A 19,446-nucleotide genomic window follows, 5' to 3' on the forward strand; every position below is an offset into this window, starting at 1 on the left:
GGTTCGGGCGTCGGGTCAAGCCGGCGAAAAGACTTGGCTTGTGATGTGTTTTGTTTCGCTGTGCTAATGTCGGGGAAGAGATGTGGAAGGCGCAGTATGCCATTCTTGCTATATATTATTGTGACCAATAAAGGTGGGCGTCATTCGTTCGGCTAGCACTGCTCCAGTCACTGGTGCGAGCGCGGCTAGCAGCCGTCAGCACTCATTTCCCTACAGACGGAGATGTGATAGGACAGAGAAGACACCAACGGGTTTGTCTCTCATCCCAGTCCTGTCCTTTACGCGCACTTTTTTTTCTCCTTACACTGCAACACCAACCAGCTCAACAACATGCTGTACTCTGCAGGTTTCACATTTGAGTTCGCGCATGGTTATGCGTACAGGGTCCGTCTCGGAATGCGACGTGCTTTCTGCACTACAGCAACAATGCGGTGACCGCGAATTTTTCATTTCGGTTCCGATAACTCGAAGAGATCCCTCGTGGTGTTAATAAAAGACCTGCCACTGCACCAGAGTACTGAAAGCCTAGGCCAGCCCTTCGTGCCTTTTCTCGCTCCTTTGTTCGATCGCTACGCCACAGCCCTGTGCCGAGAGAGCAGTGCAGACAGCAGGGGTTAGCGTGGATGTAAAGCACAAAAACCGAGCCAAGCTCACCCAGCGAAAGGATTTTATCCAGCGGCTGTGACCTCTCAAGCATTCGCTGCCGCTGCATTGCCATTACGAAGTAAAAGATCCACCCATTCAATCTTTCTAAGTGCTTAGCTCTTTCATGCACAAAACTGCATTTTGGGTTAAAAATAGTCGTTTATTAAAAAACAGTAAAAACAGTGAACTTTCGGTTAGAAAATATTTTCTTACAAGAGAGGACATTGTCTCTTTTGGTTCAAACGATAAGAAGTGAACACCACGCAAGAAGGGTCTGCCAGCCCCTTTCGGTGGAAGCCGGCGAAATAGCCTTGTTTCCCCACAGGCCCAGGGGGACATTACACGTTTCCCACATGCATGTCGTTCTTGTACTGGAATTTCGTACTGCCCACACTGCCCTGCACGTACTGCACATCCACACATGCACGTGGTCACGAGTTACAAATCGCCATATAATGTGTTTCTGGATACTTTTGGCTCAACAATAGTTACAGCTGTCTTCTGTAATCATTCTTCAGAGGGGTTCTCAATCGTTCAGCGCAGAAAGACTGGCTCCGCGTGCAAGCCAGCCTCCGCGCGTCCACTTATAAATGGGCGACCGGTGATTCGCGCGTGGATGGACGGGAAAGACACCGGCGAAAACATCGTTCTGGAACACCTTCAAGGTGTGCGTGTCTGAGCGCCAAAAACACCGGCCACAACATAACTACAGAAACCCTTCAAAAAGCAGCACACAATCTGGGGACAAGAAATGTTCGTTTACGATGATTTGTTTGTGAACGCTCTACTCTCAGGCCGCAATACATACAGCTTAACTACAATATTATTAAAACAAACAGAAACGTAAATTTAAAAAAAACTCCAGCACACCGTATAAAAATAACTAAATTGCCATTCATGTCGCCAAACAGTCATTTTTAGCGTAGGGTGGAACGTAGGGCCACCAACAATTTTGTGTAGGGCGATGTAGGGCTTTTTGTGGCACAGTGCGGGGCGTTGCAGTCAAAATTGGTTGGTGACACTGGGCTTCCGGCATAGTATCATCGATGTCACGGACGAACAGGTCACGCTTTCTCACTGAATCAAGCGCCATCTTGTAGGCAGAGCTCATGAACATGAACTAATCCCGATCTTCTAGGCTTGACGCTTGCAAGGCATCCGCAGCTTTCCCTTGTGGAGATAAGTGGGGAAATAAATGTTGTCAGGAATATAAAAAATGGTGCGAAAAGCGGTGCGAACAGAAAGTGCAGCGTTCTAGCAAGCCTTCAGCAGCGAATCTTTCCAACAAACCCCAACGGCTAAATGTTGTGATTATACAGTACTTGTGCTGACCACATTGATTGGGTCGACAAACCTTGGGAACCTTGACGCAAGTGTGCTCTCCTAAAGCAACGACAGCCATTGCTCCAAACTTGAAGTGCAGCACAAGATTGTTCTTTGTTATCTTCATGCCACGAATGGATGTGTAACCGTGACCATTTTATGAATGTGGAACGACCTTTATTGCGGTTTGTTTCACTTGTCCTGCTCTTTCTCCACGACCCGCAGCTCATCAGCGGAGACGACGAGCCAGATGACTTCAACGGTGAATTCACCAAAGCCCAGCGCAAGATACAAAGACAAGTTTTGAGACGCCACAACAAGTGGAGGAAGTTGCACGGTGTTCCCCCTGTAGAAAATGATGAGAAGGTGAGAAACGTTTTGGAGGGAGCGGTGGTTTAGAGAAGTCCAAACGTCAGCAACCTTCCCTAGTGTTGTGAAGTGTCCGCGATTACCCATTATCGGGAACCCCAAGTCAAAAAAAGAAGTTTCAAAATTGCTCATAAATGTAAACGTTATTTTACTATCAACAGCGGGGAACAAAATATAATTTTCTACAGCGTACCTGCAAGTTACTTCGAATAACAGCTTAAGGCTATTCCAGAACCGCACAGGTGCGTAGCGACGCACAGAATAATTCTTACCGGCAAGAATTCTTGCTGGCTATGCGGACATGAATAAATTTAAGAAATCACTCCACCGATCTACTCACTCATTAGGTGTAATGAGAGATACCGGCTAGGATGTACAGGTTCTTAAGCACTGTTTTTCAGTTTTCTTCTAACATAATCATTGAGCTAGATTAAGACAAACCTCTTAAAGAAGTATCACTATTCCTAGCCTTCTTTCGGCGTATAATTGGCTGCGTTAAAACATCCCCACTTTGACTAGCCACAACTTTACTCGTGTTCTTGTCTCATGTCACATTTTTCACACTGCCCTTTATCGTCACACCTTATTGCACCTCCAGGTATGCAGCCGCACAAGTACCGCTCCCTTCGAGCGTGCTTGGCCAAATGAAATGCCCAACGCAACCCTCAAAATCCAGTAAATGTCGAGGTTATTAAAGTTGCCCTCTGAACAAAACCTTCCGTTGGAATCCAGGCTTGGTTTTGTATACAGATGCGTTTGACGTAAAAACACCTCTGTCTCTAATGAAGCCGCGTGAGCATTGAGCGTTCAACTCACTCTTAACCACCACGGTGTCAGCATATTTTATTGTGCTCCCCAACAGTTTGCTGGGTGTCTGGCCACTGCGTGATAGCAAAAAAACAGCTTCAGACATGGAAGCAGCTGCTCTTACTTTGGTAATGGTAGAGAGTTATAAGACTCCGTACGCTCCGTCCGTTCCGTTCGTACCGTGTTTACCGGGACCCGACTGGGCATTTGCGCTTTCATTCCGGTCGGGCGGATTAGTTCCACAGGCCGGCCCTCGCCATGCCCGCGCATTTGTTACGGTGGAGGGTGTCCTTGTTGCCGTGCCCGCGCGCAGGCGCAGTAGGTTCCAGGGCAACACGGTACGAACAGAACGAACGAAAAATACGGAGTGCTAAAACTGTCATGCGTGGAACCTATCTTCGTGCCTTACTTCGACCTCCAACCATTCATTAAAAAAACTCCGTCAACTGCGCAAGAAAAGTTGGCATGCACAAGTACAAAACAAACTTCCCGTGATAACCAAACATAGGGAGGCATTCAAAATAAACGCAAAACGAATCTTTCATCTTCGATCTTTATCGCTTAATGATTTAGCCAAAACATTGCACACACGGATGCGTTCTAAATGGAGCACCACGGCCAACTTGTGGCAAATGTGAAGGGGCTCATTCTGTACTCCGTGCCGTAATGCTGCGCAAACCTCTTGGCACAATATGCTAGTTTTTTGGTGTTATGTGCACGACATACATACGACACCACCTGGCTAAATAAAAATCTGGTACAAAAATTACAATAACAGCCAAAGGGTGATTTTTCAGAAGAGGAATTCACGCTGCACGTAACCCCAGCCTGCCCCTCAGTGACGAAGATAGTGCTGGGGGCTCTTGGGAAAAATAAGGCTATTTCTTTCTGCAACATAAACCTTCTCCCCGATGCGCCCTCAATGAAGGCCCATATAATGTTACGCTGCAAACTGCTTTGCATCTAATTTTGGTCCGATAAATATTTTTCCAAAAGGGGAACAGCGCAAACTCAGACAAAAATCACAAGACGAAGAAGGTGACAAACACGAGCGCTGACTTACAACTTTTACAACTTACAACTTTTGTAATCACGCACCAACTCGCCCAAGCCTTAACCCTTGCAAATATTTTTCCTATGAACATTTTCTAGATTAGCCCATTTCACCCAAATCTTTGCGCTGTAAACTAAGGTTATATGCAACGCACCTTTTTCTTAGCGCTCTTTTGCAGCGTAGCCCTTGCGGCAAAAAGAAGCACAAGAATCAAGACCTTTAGCACACTGATCAGCCAAGCTAAGGAAGTTTACTACGACTGCGCAGAGCAAGTGTTGCACCGAACTAATTATTTCCTGCTTCCTATCCATTTCTTACAGATCGCTCGCTACGCCCAAGCATATGCCTACTCCTTGGCTCGGCAAGGAAAAATGAAGCACAGGAGTCGTAATAAGAAGTATGGGGAGAACCTCTTCATGAACTGGAACAGCAGCCCCGAGCACCACATTCATGGTAATTTAGACCCACCCACACGATGCTTCTTCTGTGTGACTTTCCTAAAATATTTTGCAGCGTTTTAAGTGCGAATGCACTTCTTAAGCGACCCTGAATCACGCGTCCACCGCCGTCCGTCCGTCCGCACCACATAAACACTTAAGGCGATAGGCCAAGAAGAATTCTTTCGCATCACCCGTGCATTCCCACTTCCCCATCGACGACTGCTGCTTCGCCAGGAGCGGAAGTCGGGGCGAGTACTGCGGCGTCTACCTCGTCGGTCACGTCTACGCGAACTTCGTGTCGCACGCCGTGTCCACCTCGCCGGTCAGGGACGAGTCGCCGTACAGTGCCGTCTACACCGACGCGTACTCGGGCGACGGAATCGTGGTCGTCACACTCTACCTCGCGCCAAACATCTCGCGCGACGACGTCGTCGAATACGTGGACGCGGCGATGGAGAGTGTGGCCAGGCGCGTAAAGCCCTCGGACCCGGTCGTGGTTGTTGGGGACTTTAACGTGGACGTGTGAAAGGGCGGCGAGTGGTTGATGGAATAATTTGCTCGCCAACCACTCCATGACGTGCCTACCGCTAGAGGCTCCCACCACCATCAACGGCAGCTACATCGACCTGGCCTTTGCGAGGAACTGTCTGATACGCGCGGTCTTGCAACAACTCTTGACCGTACATTTCAGTGACCACAAGGCGGTCATAATGACCGTCAACTACAACGACAACACCAACAAGTGCTGAATAAAGAATGCTGTCGTTTCACTTTACTTGCGTGTGTGTGTGATCTCCTCGAACATACACTTTAATTCACCAATATTTCCAGAGAAAGACTAACGGGGTGTGTGAATCCCCACTTCATCACGCGGGGGTATTAAATGCAACTAAAGGGCGAATGCCAACACAGTTCAACATAACTCCCCCTCATAGCATCACCCGTGCATTCGCACTTCCCCATGCTCCCTTTCGGGGAAATGCGGGTGTTTTTTTCTTCTTGGTGGCCGGGCTGCCAGAGTTGACAACAAGTATCATCGTATTGCGCAGCCGTCTTTTTGCACTAAACTTCTTGTTTTGCAACATTCCGCCGCAAGGCATGGGGGCTACTAGGCGCCCATTTCGTAGCTTTCTTTTTGCGCCTCCGCTCTACCCCGGCCACGGCCTCACTGGTTTGCTTTGCCTCTTCACAGAGGCCACGCGCAGTGTTGAGACACGAAGGTGAAATAATCTTCTTGAGGGTAGACAAACGCAGCTCTGATATTAGAGATTGCATGGCGTTCCCACCACAACAGTTAAATGACAAGATTTCGTATTCATGAAGTGCAGTGACGGTGCTGTTCAAATAAATATGTATCTCTTATCCTAAAAATATAAAGACACACGTTCATATTGTACTTTCTTCAAACAAAGTGTTGAAGTGTGCCTGTGGTTGCGCCCACCTTTTTAGCAGCCTAAACACAGCAGAGTTCTTCAAGCGATCGTGATTGGGTGTTGTGCACACGGCGAAGCGCCTGCGCACGTTTGAAGGAAGTTCAGCAGTGCCGCGCATGCGCAGCTTCTTGCCCTCTACACCGCGTGACAAACTTACTCATTCTCGTCTAGAGCATACCTCTGCCAACTCGGCAACTTCATGTATCCACCCGCCCCCCCTTGCCCGGTTGCTCCTTGCGCAGGAAAAAGGGCCGTGGACAACTGGTACGACGAGATCAAAATGTACCACTGGGGAAATACCTGGCAGCCGGCCTGTGGCCACTTCACGCAGGTCGTATGGAGGACAGCAAGAAAAATTGGGACAGGCATAGCCAAATATAACCACAAAATCTTCGTGGTCACCAACTACTACCCACCAGGAAACATGATGGGTCACTTCAAGGAAAACGTTCCGAGGCCAGGCAGCCCTCCCAGCGGGGGAGGCGAAGGCGGTGGAAAAGGCCACGGAGGTGGCGGCGGTGGCGGCGGAGGAGAAGAAGAAGAAAGCGGAGGTGGCAAGAAGGATGATTACATGTATCACGAAGGGGTAAGTCCTGAATTTCGCTCCTTCGATGCTCTCAAACATCCGTGATAGAATATCCGATGGATTCTAACACATTCTAACAACTAACACGTTCAAACTTAGTTTTTTCCCTTTAACCGCCGAATACTGGAACGTATTGTCTCGTGACACCCGTTCCTTTCCGCTCGAGAAATTTATAGTGTCCATTTCTGATTCCTCGTGATTGTGCTTTTGTTATATTATTCCGCCGCTCTGTTTTATTGGTGTTCGAACCCTTTGTGTTGTATGCTCACTCATGCCATAGCACCAAGGGATGGCGGCAGTATTTAAAAATAAATAAATAAAATAATAACATTCCTCCGTTGTTCTCGTTTTGCGCACTGCTGTTTCGAAAGAGAGCTTACAAAGACTTACAAGAGGTCCCTACCAGTCGTGTTACCCGCATTCGAATGGTTGCAGTGGTGGCAGCAAGGCTTTCTGCTGTTGCTCTTCAATGAGTTCTACATCTTGACATGCCCAGCGAGAAACGAAATAGTCTTCTGGCACGAGCCCGAAGACTGTCAGTTAGACAAAAGTGTTGAACCTTCGCCTGACCCAAGCCAGATAATATTGTAGTTTTGACACCATTTGGAGGTTTCATATGACGAATTATAATATAACTTTCGCGCTCTTGCCACTTCTCACTCACGGAGGAAAACAATATTTACGTTTTACGCCTATTTTTCGTTTCTGGTTTGCAATAAATCTTACGGGAAAGCTGACGAGCTGATTATCAAGGCTGCCCGTATAGTGCGAGCTTCATCCGTCATTACATCAATGCCTTAAAGGGACAGACAACAGATTTTTGTCGTGTATATTTTCTTCATCACAAATAAAAGGGTTTTACTTAAAATAACTTAGCCCGAAATGCTTTTGTTGGTAGCGCCCTAGAACGTTTTGAAATCGGCATTTTTATACCTACCAGCGATGCGTGTCCCACCAAAAGGAATGCTGGCAACCTTTACAGTTAGCAATAAGGCGACACACTTTTTACTGCACGTTAAATGAAAAAAAGTATTCAAAACTTTTCCGAGGCTAAAACAGCAATATTATGCAATCTTTCCTATTCCTTCATGTGGTTTCGGAATCACACGTTGGAATGGACGGAATGGTTCGGACACGCAAGCTGCTGTTCAATTTAGACATTACAAGGCGCCGCCTTTCCGACTTGAGAAATTTAGTGCAAAATTAAAACTATTTTCGCTTCTTTTTTAGATGTTTCTTGGGGGTAACCTAGTATATAAAACGCTGGCTTTCATATGAGCCACTTGATATGCACTCCACAAAATCGGTTGTCTGTCCTTGTAACGCATCATGAAGCAGCAAAACAGGTAGAAATGCAGAGCTGCGCAGAAACGCTGCAAGCATGAGCGTTTTCTGGACGCGTTCTCATTCTTCTTCATTTTACCGCACACAGCCTGTTAAGATGCTCACAAACCGGCTAACCGTGGCCACCTGATTTTGTCAAAATTCGCCCCTCGAGGCACTATTCTTGCAGCAAAAATATGTCGTGCATTTGCAATCGTATCTAAAGGCAACGTTATAAAATTTTGTTAGTTCAGTGAAGGCACCTAAGAGCGGATTGAATTCGTTTTGGTGAATTTTTAAACACGCCTTACTAGGTCGCTTTTAAAAGGCGTTCAGGAGCCATACTATTCTTGAGGAAAACGCGAAATGTGCTTTCATTTTAAAGCGAAGCTTTATTTGCCTTTCTCCCGGGTTTTTAAGGGGATGCTGCTGTTCCCTGGCCCAATGCGCTGCTGAATGTCCCGGTTCCCCTTCGCCCTCCGCTACGGTGGCGAAAAAGGGGCATCCTACTTTTCCCACAACACCACTAGATGGCGCGGTGGTACATGCGAAATTGGCGGACGCAGCTACTGATGCGTCGGAGAAGTGTAAAAGGCGAACGTGAACACGAGCCAGAAAATTGGGTGAAAATATAATGTATAAAATGTATAACCAGTTTACACTTTTATTTAGTTTTAGCATTTCAAGCAGCGTAGATGACTGTTGTATAGCGTTCGTGCAGTAAGCGTCCCCAGATTTCCACAATATCTCAGGTCTAGCAATTGCATTTCTTAGACGGAAAAGCGTTCGCAGATGTGTGGTCGTGCTGCTGACCGCTGTGCTTGTTCACCAAGCGCAAAACTGTGCTTCCTTCACTCTAGTCTTACGTTGTACGGTAAAAATATCAGTTGAATTTATTTCCTTAGTACCTATATTGACCTCGCTGACTGTTCTCCGGCCTTAAAGTGGCCTTAGATTTTCCTTTCCTACTAGCATACCAGTCAGCGAGGTGCCGCATGTGCGCTTGTGCATGGCTTGTGTGGAGCGACCTGGACTTGGCGCTTGATAGTGTACAAACTACAAACTTAAGAAAGGCACATTCTTCCATTCCCAAACGTGTCGTGGCTTAGTTTCAACGTTGATTTCATCATTTAAGTAAATGAACAGTGAACAAAGTTCCACAAACAAAAATATTTTGTTTGTTTTACGTACGGAAGTATTATTTTTTATTGCCGATCGAACACGCTGCGTGCTAGAGTGCTAGAAATGGCTTTTGAAATCCCAAACGACTCTCTCTCGGTACTCATTTGGCTCGAATGTCATTTGAGCCGAATGGCATTTCAAAACCTAATGTAGCAGCACAACTCGGCATTTTAGTCAAATGGCGTTTGGTTCAAATGACATTCGGACGCTAGAGTGTAGCAGGGGCATTAGATTGCAGCACAGTCATAAGCACACACACGGGGAGGCGATCACGCGAGCTGAGTAAATTGAGCACATCACACACTGACATGCTACTCAGTGCAAAATGACGCGGGGGGGTGCAAATGGCGTGTGAACTAAACTTTTAAAGAATGGCGATGACCCCGCGCCGGCGCCGGCGCCCGTGGAGGCCGCAGACGCGGCCGCGGAGACGCCAGCGCCATCTCTCGCCCCCGCCGCGGATCCTCCCACGGCGAAGTGCGAGGAGGTGGCGCCGCTCGTCGGCTCGTCGGCACCCCAGCAAAGAAAGAACTGAAACTAAAGCGTGGCAAACTGTTCGCATGTCGACGCAGTGAAACATCCCCCTCGCGAGGGGCACGATCAAATGCAGAGCATTTCCGGGGGCGCACGACGTTAAGTAGTTTAGGTTACGTTAATGTTGTTGCACTTGTGGCAACTGCTGACGAGAGAGCGCTCGTCAGCAGTAATTTGAATGAGTCAACGATATAAGGCGCGTTCGTAGCGCCCCATTCTGTGTCGGCTTTGTGGCGCAGTGGGTAGAGCACCAGGTACATTGTGTTCCGCCCGCAGGGTCGAGGGATCGAAACCAGGCGCCGGATAGTATTTTCTTTTATATAGTGTAGGGGGAGGGGTGCGGACAACGACGGTGCGGACTACGGCGGGACAACGCGGGTGACATCGCGACTTACTGAAATGCTCTGCATTTAATAAGGCGCGTTCGTAGCGTCCCATTCTGTGTCGGCTTTGTGGCGCAGGGGGTAGAGCACCATGTACATTGCGTTCCGCCCGCAGGGTCGAGGGATCGAAACCAGGCGCCGGATAGTATTTTCTTTTATATAGTGTAGGGGGAGGGGCGCGGACAACGATGGTGCGGACTACGACGGGACAACGCGGGTGACATCGTGAGTTACTGAAATGCTCTGCATTTAATTGTCCCCACAGCGTTCAGGACATCCAGACCCCAAAGAGGTGACACGCAGAACGTCGTCGCTAAGAGCAAAGGGTAGCGCAGACCACAAATCTATGCTGGGTACGCTGGCTCGAAGAAGTGAGCCAAGGTAACCAATGCGAAACGACGAGTGCTGTGGGTAATGAGCCCAGAAGCGGCAAGCGGGACAAAAATGCAGCACTCACTTTGATGTCTACCAAATTTTGCCATGACGCCTAGTGACAAGGTGACAAGGCGACTAGTTGAAGTCTATCGTGGAGTTCAGAACACTCACAGTTATGTCGATCGTAGAAATCCTTATTTACAGCTTCGCTTACACCGATTCCCGCATATTCGTAGGATACGTCATTTTTCCTTGGTCTCGTCACTGGTTCTAAAGAAGTTCTTAAAGGGGCCATGAAGACAAAACACGTTGATTCATTCAAAACATTGCCTCGTTAGAATCATACTGACAACACTTTTAACGTAAACTTCGCTCAAATAAGCTATATAATTAGGAAAATAATTACACCATCTTCCCATAGGTGAACCCTACGTAGTATGCGAAGCAGGCATGGGGTCGATTCAAGTGCCCATTACTTTTCAGTTCGTCGTTTCGGTGAGGTTGAGGTACGTAGCTACCGTTATATTTACCGTGTGGTTTCCATGGTAACTACCACACTTTTCACTTACCGTAACTACGAAATGTGAAATTGCGTTGACCCCATGGCTGTTCCGCATACTACTCAGGGTTCCCCTACGGGAAGATGGTGTAATTTTACTGGAGGGGGTGGGGGTGAAAGAGAGAGAAAGAGAGACGATGTACGTGGTATGAGTTTGTCTTTATATAAGCATTATCATCATCTTGTTCAACGTAGCTGACGTCGAGCTGTGGTTGGCGTTCCGCTCTGATTATGACCGCTTTATGGTCTGTGAAATGTAAAGTCAAGGGCTCTTGTAGTGGATGAACCCTGAAGTTGCTGAAGATGAGGTCGATGCACGTTCCCCGGATGATTATGGGCTGCTTGTAATCACAGCCCGCCGAGACTCGCTGAAGTTCGCCGCTGCCGACAACGATGAAACGTCGAAGGCGCGTGATAGTTCTCGTCTCGTGCCGGCCCAGGAAGAAACTGGCAACACTGTCGCTCCAGGAGCCCTTAAAGTGGAAGCGTGCTCGTCTGGTGCTGGCCCAGGAAGACACCGGCAACACTGTCGCTCCAGGAGCCCTTAAAGGGGAAGCGTACTCGTCTCATGCCGGCCCAGGAAGACACCGGCAACACTGTCGCTCCAGGAGCCATAGAAGGGACCGGGCGTTCAGCAAGCCGAGCGTGCACAGTGGGGGTGTGGACGGCCCAAGAACAATGACAACGACAAGGGAGGGACATAGCCCCGACCATGAGATGCTTGGCATCTAAAAAAATTCCCTCGCACTTCCCCGAGGGGCACACTGTGTAAGTGCGAATGCACGGTTGTTGATTGCGCGATTACGGTGGATATCGTGATCTTAATGCGTAGTCGAGAGATTACACACACGCACACAACTACAAAGAAAGATATTTCACTCGTTATTGCTGGTACCGTTGCCCGGTCCGCCATCATCGTTATCGAGATGCAGGACCAGCGACCGCTCTCGACGACGGCGCGCGCTCGACTAATACACTCCCGCGCCACGCGGCCGCTACACGAGCGCCCTCACGCGTCTGAATGCGGAGCGCCCGCTACGCGAGCGAGAGCTCACCCGCCCGAAGTGGAGAGGAGGCGCCCAACACCCGCAGTCACTGAGCGGAGAGAGGAGGAGGAGAGTAGCGCCGCCGTTATGGCGAGGGCTACACGAGCGCCCTCACGCGTCGGAATGCGGAGCGCCCGCTACGCGAGCGAGAGCTCTCCCACCCGAAGTGGAGAGGAGGCGCCCAACACCTGCAGTCACTGAGCGGAGAGAGGAGAAGGAGAGTAGCGCGCGCCCATCTCCCCCCGTTGCTAGGGAAGACGAGGAGCGCGCGCACCCGCAGCTGTTGCTATGCGGACAACGGCGGCGGACGATTCAGGCTCGCTTAAGAAGTGCATTCGCACTTAAAAGGGAATGGCCATGCGACCCACGCGCTCATTTCCCGCAACAGAACCTATGATATCATACCAGCCAGCTCTGCGTTGGCGGAGGCAGGCAAAAGCAAAGGCAAATTAGGCAGAGCTTATAAGCTTGCCGAACGGGCTATTTGAGCTTAAATTTAGGGCGCATTCCTTTTAAAGCAGTAAGAGTGGTGGGCCAAACAGTAGAAGTCGCGAAAGCAAACGTAAACAGAGAAGTACTGATGAGTACTGCTGTTGGTACAGCGCGCACTATGCTTGGTTTTGCTGCACAGGAAAGCAGGGCTTTGGGGTAGTTTTAGACGACACTGGCCGATTGACGCAAACAACGGTGTCTTACGTGACTATATTTGCCGAGCGAGCACTATGTTTCAGGAAACTATTATTTTCTCCCTGAACAAAAACCAGCCACGTTAAAATACGGTTGAAAACAACCCAGAGGCAGAAAACGGCTTGCCACGGTATAGTGGCGCTATCTAGGTTCATTAACAAAAAACAAGGCTTTGAAATCGATTTCAGAGCCGTCACTTCCTGGGAAGTCATTGCCGACCATGAAAACAAAATTTCAGCTTAAATTGATTAATTTCTCAGTTTATAAACCATCGTTTGCATCCTGACACGTGCTGCCGACACTATGAAAAAGGAAATGTTTCGAATAAAAGAAAATTGTATTTTGTCCCCATCGCCCCCTAATTTTACAACTTCTAACTCAGCGCATACGCTGGAGGCGGCTCCGTCAGCTCCGACGACGTCTGTACGTAGCGTGCAGAGAGAACAACCTACACACTTTCAATGTCACCATTGGCTCTCTGCCTATACAACAACGGTGAAATAGCAGCTCCTTTTATATTCCACATCATATGCGCACCCAGCAAATTTGAGTTCTCATATTCTATTTTACTGCGGCCAACCAAGTGCGCGCAAGGTTATGCGTAGAGACCGGATTTAACGCAAATGCCTACTTTGTTTCTCGCGCTCCCATCGCCCCACTTTGATATATGGCCCTGAAGAAGGGGTGAAGGAGTACTGACACCAATTTTCGGCGGTAATATTATTGCACAGTTCGCTTCCTTTGCTCAACAGAATACCCTGGCTGAAATATGAGGGTCCTGCGACGTGTGAAGAACATACTTCAATTGGACCTCATTTATCGCGCCGATAAATGGACATAAGCGTGACATCATTCCGTGGTAGCCAAAAGAAGTGAGGCGGACACCACTCGTCCAAAACTCGTGACGTCACTTCAAACGCGTCCCGGCGAGCGGCGACTGTGCGCGGGCGCATTCAACAAACGGGTGCACGTCGCCATAGCTACTCTGCAGGCATAACCGATGCCCAGAAAGGCACTGGCGGAAAAAATAACTTTCACACGCTGGAAAGGAAGCGATAATGCAGCACGGAATCGCAATAGAAGTCGCCATCAGGACTTTTATTGAAAACAATCTTCGAATTTCCGCCGCTATGGTAGGCCTACCACCATCAGGCAGCTCAGCCGTTCAGCTGCGGTGGCGGCGCGGTCGAAACACGCCCCCAGCGGCCTCCGCAGTGTTGTCACCTCCGCAAAAAGCGGTGAGGTCATGCCGGGATTCTGTAATATGCGCCTTTTTTCGTGCTGAAAGCGCGGGAAATTGAAACAAACGATTTTCAGGCCATTCAATGTAACTAATTATCGCGCGCTGAAGTATTGAAAGCGCTGTGTCGGGTTCGCCAGACCATTAATCATCAATAAAAGCAATAAGGTGTTTTCGTGTCAGTACTCCTTTAATAAGGTGTTTTGTGGTAGTTTTTTAGTGCCTATGAATGCATATTTTGGCTTTTGCGCCTAAATACGTATAAATGCGTATAAATGCCTATTTTGAAAATCGGCGCCTATATGAGCCACATTTAGCCTTAAGTTCCGCTTTCGAGTGCAATTTGAGGTCATTGTTTGTGTTACCGGTCAGAATGGAGTGTTGGAAACTCTATGGCGTTCAACCAAGTCCATAGTCCAACCACCTGGAGAAAAACAACCGCTAGTAACAGCGGTAATAGACGCTCATTCTCAGTGACAAGAGGAATAATTTTGAACCTAGTACTCTGGAAACAGTGGTAGTTTGTTATTGCTGCCACATTTTCACAGTGATTCTCAGACTAAGTTCCGCATGCTCTCCAAACAGATTTCTTCAACCAATTGCAGACTCATCCTCATTTCTAGACGCATGCTCAAAGCAAAATCTATTCTCAACGCGGCGATGGAGCATTGAACATGACTTTGTTAGCAGATTATTACTATATCAACGAGCCAATGGCGAAATATCACTGCGCAGCTGCAAATCAGTACACTTTAAAATTCAAACTGCCGACCGGCTCTAGCTAAAGCCGGCTCTTCCCTAAAAAATATGTTCGGCTGCTGAACACGTTTTGAAAAATTAGCAGTGGCTTAGCTCGGCTATGCCAGGATATACGTAGTGTGAGCTAAGGTTCAGGTGGTTATTCGTAGCTTTCCTGGTTTTCTAGGATTAGCTGATTATCATGCTTACTGTTGCTGAAACGATTTCCAATCCAATTCAATCCAATCCAATCCAGTCCAGTCCAGTCCAGTCCAGTCAAGTCACTGCTCCTCGCGCATGCGCAGCACAGCTCTCAATGAGCCACGCGAAGCCGCTATCAAGCGGCTCCGGCACACCTTCAGACTTGGCTAGTGCGCAAGGGAGGCACAGAGCTGGGCACGTGCCGGCTCCCGTGCGTCTGCAGTGGATATGACCTCACTTTACTGGAGTGCTCAGACCGGCGAATGTGCACATGAAATTCTCTACACACCCGTACTCCAATTGGATTGGATTGGCAATCCAATCCAATAGAATTATTTTAATCTATTCGAATCCAATCCAATGCTCCTCGTGCTTGCGTAGCACTGCCGTTCAAGGTCCACGCGAAACTGTTCAACCTCGGCCAGTGTAGAAATGGCTTCCAAATGTGTTAAAATGCATATGACACTGTTGCAACGTCTTGCCTGAACAGTTCGGATAACATCATTGTGTGTGAGAAAATTACTAGAGTTTTCTTAACAATGAATGTAAGATAATGTAATTTCTTTAAAAATCTTGGCCGGTCCGGCGTTCATTATGTGACCATATTTTTATTGTGTCGTCCTTAAGTTGCGTCAGGCAGACATAAAGCAGCGCATTTCAATGAGTGTTCACAGCTCTCAAGTCTTCTGTTCCACGCCTTTTTCACCATATGCGACACTCGAGCGAGCGTCAATGGCATTTTAACAGGAATCTGAGCAGTGTGCTTGTGGAATTTAGACAATGGATCGCCATTAGTCCAGAAGTTTTACGGGACGATTTAATGAGCCAGCTGTTGACTGCTTTTTGCCATCACAAACAATAACATTTTTGGTTTTCCTATCGTATATACAGGTTTCACACGTCTTCGTTTGAAATCATTCGCCTTTACGTAAAATATTAGGGCGCCTTTATTTACGACGATGTTTTTCCTGCCTATTTTTGGCGCCTAAAACGCACTTTTTCAATTCCTGAAAATCTGGCCTCTACTTAGGCGTACATGACGCGTTTCTCGCAGTGACGTGTCTCCTGCACAAGAGTAATGCGATGAAACAATGCGAAGCCCGCAGGTTTTCCTTTCGATTCTGATCCTCGGAGGGATTGTTACCGAACGACGTGAGCCTACCTAGGCAGTACCTTCTGCGTTTGCTCAACCTCATGGCGCCGCGGTACTGAGGTATGGGGGCAGTGCAGATGTGAGGGATTCGCGCGATTGGCAAGCACAGGAATCGAGCCAAAGCCACTCGACGAAAGGGATTTTCTCGAGGGGACGCGACCTAGCAAACATTCGCACCAATGCGCTTCTCTAACGCTGTACATAATGTCACGTTGTCAGGCCAACTAAGTTGGCAGCCAAGCCATACTACAGCGTTCAAATAATAGGAGGAAAACGAAGGACCAGCGCTGATAGTCACGCGGGTCCCACACCCCGTGAGATGGGAAAGAAGTGTGCTAGATTCCTCTTTAAGCCAAGCTTTCTATGCTTCACTAATGGCGACACTGCCCGAAAACGCACTGTAGGGAAGCCAATTTGCTCTGTCGATGACGACCATCGACAGTGAAGTGAAAGATGGTTGCAATGCGGAGCCTGCTGTGGATTTAAATTCAAATTCAAACTTTATTTTCCTTGAGTGCACAAGGAGGGGCAGTCGCAATAAGCTTCACTGAAAGGCAGCTTGACGGGACGACTGTCCCCACATTGGACAGCAACTAGGGGCACGAGTCTCTCGGGTCAACACAGTGCCCTTGAAGAAGATACGGTTTCAGTTACACTTCAAGAATCTGTTACAGTTCAAGAAAAATATCAGTGTAGATTTATACAATAAAAAATCAAAGAAATAGTTTATACAAGCGTGAAATTTGATAGCGGAAACAGTCAAAAACACGTCATACGTATATTTACATTGAGCAAGCATGAGCGAAAAATATTACATGTGAACAACACAAGCGTTTAACAGAACATTCAATGTTTGCGTATTACAACACCACAGAAACACAGGAAGTAAAGTATACAAATTCAAATGAAACAGTAAAACATATTAAATAGAATTAAAGAAATAATTTCCGTAAGTTTCGTTTCGAGAGGCGTGATATATCTATTTCTGCCGCATTCATTTTATTTAAAAGAATTGGAAGGTTAACTGCCAATGACTGCAAGCCATAATTGTTTTGGGGAGTGGGAGTGTGCCAGGCATTAGTGAAGCGCGTGTTGTACATAATAGGATTTCTTCTTAATTCGGATAATTCGGCATAAAATGGGTTATTGTTGTTAACTGCATTTGTATATATTTGCGTTAGTCTAAAATCATATAAGCGATTAATATTAATGATTTTATAGTTATCAAACAGTTCTTTCGTGTGCACCTTGAGCAATCTTGGTGACGGTACTGGCGATACCGCGGACCCCGAGCCCCCAAACATACGCTGGGTCCAACCGTGGCAATGTGTTTATAGGTGGAGGGTTAGAAACCACGAACGGTGGCCGTCGGAGCCCAGGTCAAGCTCCGGCGGATGGGCGCCCTGTCTGTTCACCAGGCAGGGAGCTCCGGGACCTCCTCAGCTATCAGGGTAAGGTTGTGGAAGAAAGTACCCCCGTCCCCTGCTTTCCAATGTATCACATGGCATTTTCACACACCCCCTCCAAACGTGATCGGTCCCTGAAAAGGGGCCGCACCGAAGTATCTTTTCCTCCTTTGTCTTCCATCTCCGTTCCAAAGCCCGATAATTTCTCGCGCTTCCTGCTAATGGAATCCCTGGATAAATCAAACCCCATCACTTCCCAGTCTGTCTTTATCATCTCCAAGTTCCTTGAAAGCCTTGTAGGCAAATCGTACAAAGCTAAAAAGCTCACAACGGGAGAAGTCCTAATTGAAGTTCAAAACAAGCAACAATCTTGTAACCTCTTGAAGCAAACGCGCATGGTCGATGTCGACATCAAGATCACGCCCCATCGCAGTCTTAATAGCTGCCAGGGCGTGACCTCTCATAGAGATCTAATAAATGAGACTGAAGCAGATCTGCTGGAAGGGCTTAGCGATCAGGGCGTAACAGCTGTGCGGCGAATCACGATACGCCGAAATGACCAAATAATACCTACTACACACATAATCTTGACATTTGACCGCTCAACACTTCCCGAATCGGTCAGCGCAGGTTTCCTGAGATGTCCGGTCCGACCCTACGTGCCGAACCCACGCCGCTGCTACAAGTGTCAGCGGTTTGGACATGGCACTAATGCTTGTCGTGGTCGACTAACATGCGCCAAGTGTGCACAACATGATCACGCATCTGACAACTGCCCATCACAAACCCTCATCTGTGCTAACTGCAAGGGACCCCACGGGGCCTACTCTAGAACATGTGAGAAATTCAAACAGGAGAAGGAGATCATCAAGGTAAAAGTGACTGAGAATCTTACCTTCCCAGAGGCGCGAAAGAGGTTCGCCTCTTTCCTCCTGGGGAGGTATGCCGACGCAGCTCGCCGGGGGGCGGAGCGGCGTCTGGTTTCGGCGGGGACCCAGTACCGCGAGTCGGACTTGGTCCCGCATCCGCCCCCCCCTGGGTTGCCTCTGGCAGCCCAGCCCGCCTCCACGCCGCTCGCTGAGCCAGCAGCGGTTGTGGTGGCAACCTCTTCCGTCGGGACCGGTGCCGCTCCCGTCCGTGCCTCCCCATCGTCCAGTGCGTTGGAGGGTGCCATGGACACCACGGGCCCCGGACCGGCTCCCACCACCACCGCACCACCCGTGCCACTTCTGGTGCCCCCGACACCAGCGGCGGTGGCGGGTCAAACGAAGGGCCCCCGAAGGGGGGCCAAGTCCGGGGGGCCCGGTTCGACGGGCACACCCAGGACATCGGACGACGAGATGGACGTCGTGCCGTTCTTGCCTGCAACGCAGCGCAAGGAGCGGCCTCCGTCGTCCAAGCCTACAGATAGGCCGCCCAAAAAGCACAATCCAAGAGTCACAGCCCCGAAAGACGACACATAAACATACACACTCCAGTAGCTCTCACACTAAATAATGGGAAGAGAAAATATGGTTCAATGGAACTGCAGAGGCCTTATGAATAATCTTGACGACGTGTATGAGATTCTGCATACCAATCAGCCAAGTGTAATGTCTGTTCAGAACACATTTGAATTCTAAACACACAAATTTCTTGAATAGTTACCTGGTATACAGGAAAGACAGGGATGGCTGCACACACTCTTCTGGGGGTGTGGCCATAATCGCCCGGAAATCTTTAGCATGCCACCCTGTCACTCTGAACACTATCCTTGAGGCTGTAGCAATACGCTTGATAATATTTAATAGGTTGATAACGGTATGCTCCATATACATTCCTCCTGATGTTTCACTTTTAAGCTCTGACTTCAAGGCGCTGGTTGACCAGCTGCCCGAACCATACGTCCTGACAGGCGACCTTAATGCTCACAACACTCTTTGGGGCTCTTCTCGCACGGATGCCCGAGGTCGCCTTATAGAG

The 19,446-nt window shown here is 48.4% G+C and overlaps 1 protein-coding gene across 1 annotated transcript in view; it reads left to right on the plus strand.

Annotated features, from left to right (window-relative positions):
• The window catches only part of LOC144158330 (uncharacterized), a 102,367-nt gene that overhangs the window by 66,954 nt on the left and 15,967 nt on the right, over nucleotides 1–19,446 (plus strand). The window contains exons 10-12 of the mRNA XM_077689151.1: nucleotides 2,194–2,334; nucleotides 4,519–4,651; nucleotides 6,314–6,657. Of these exons, the coding sequence (XP_077545277.1) occupies nucleotides 2,194–2,334; nucleotides 4,519–4,651; nucleotides 6,314–6,657 (618 nt within the window). The remainder of the gene's footprint in view (nucleotides 1–2,193; nucleotides 2,335–4,518; nucleotides 4,652–6,313; nucleotides 6,658–19,446) is intronic.

This window comes from Haemaphysalis longicornis, unplaced genomic scaffold (assembly GCF_048455015.1).
Source record: "Haemaphysalis longicornis isolate Haplotype H1 unplaced genomic scaffold, Haemaphysalis longicornis Haplotype H1 scaffold_10, whole genome shotgun sequence".
Taxonomy (NCBI): Eukaryota; Metazoa; Arthropoda; class Arachnida; order Ixodida; family Ixodidae; genus Haemaphysalis; species Haemaphysalis longicornis.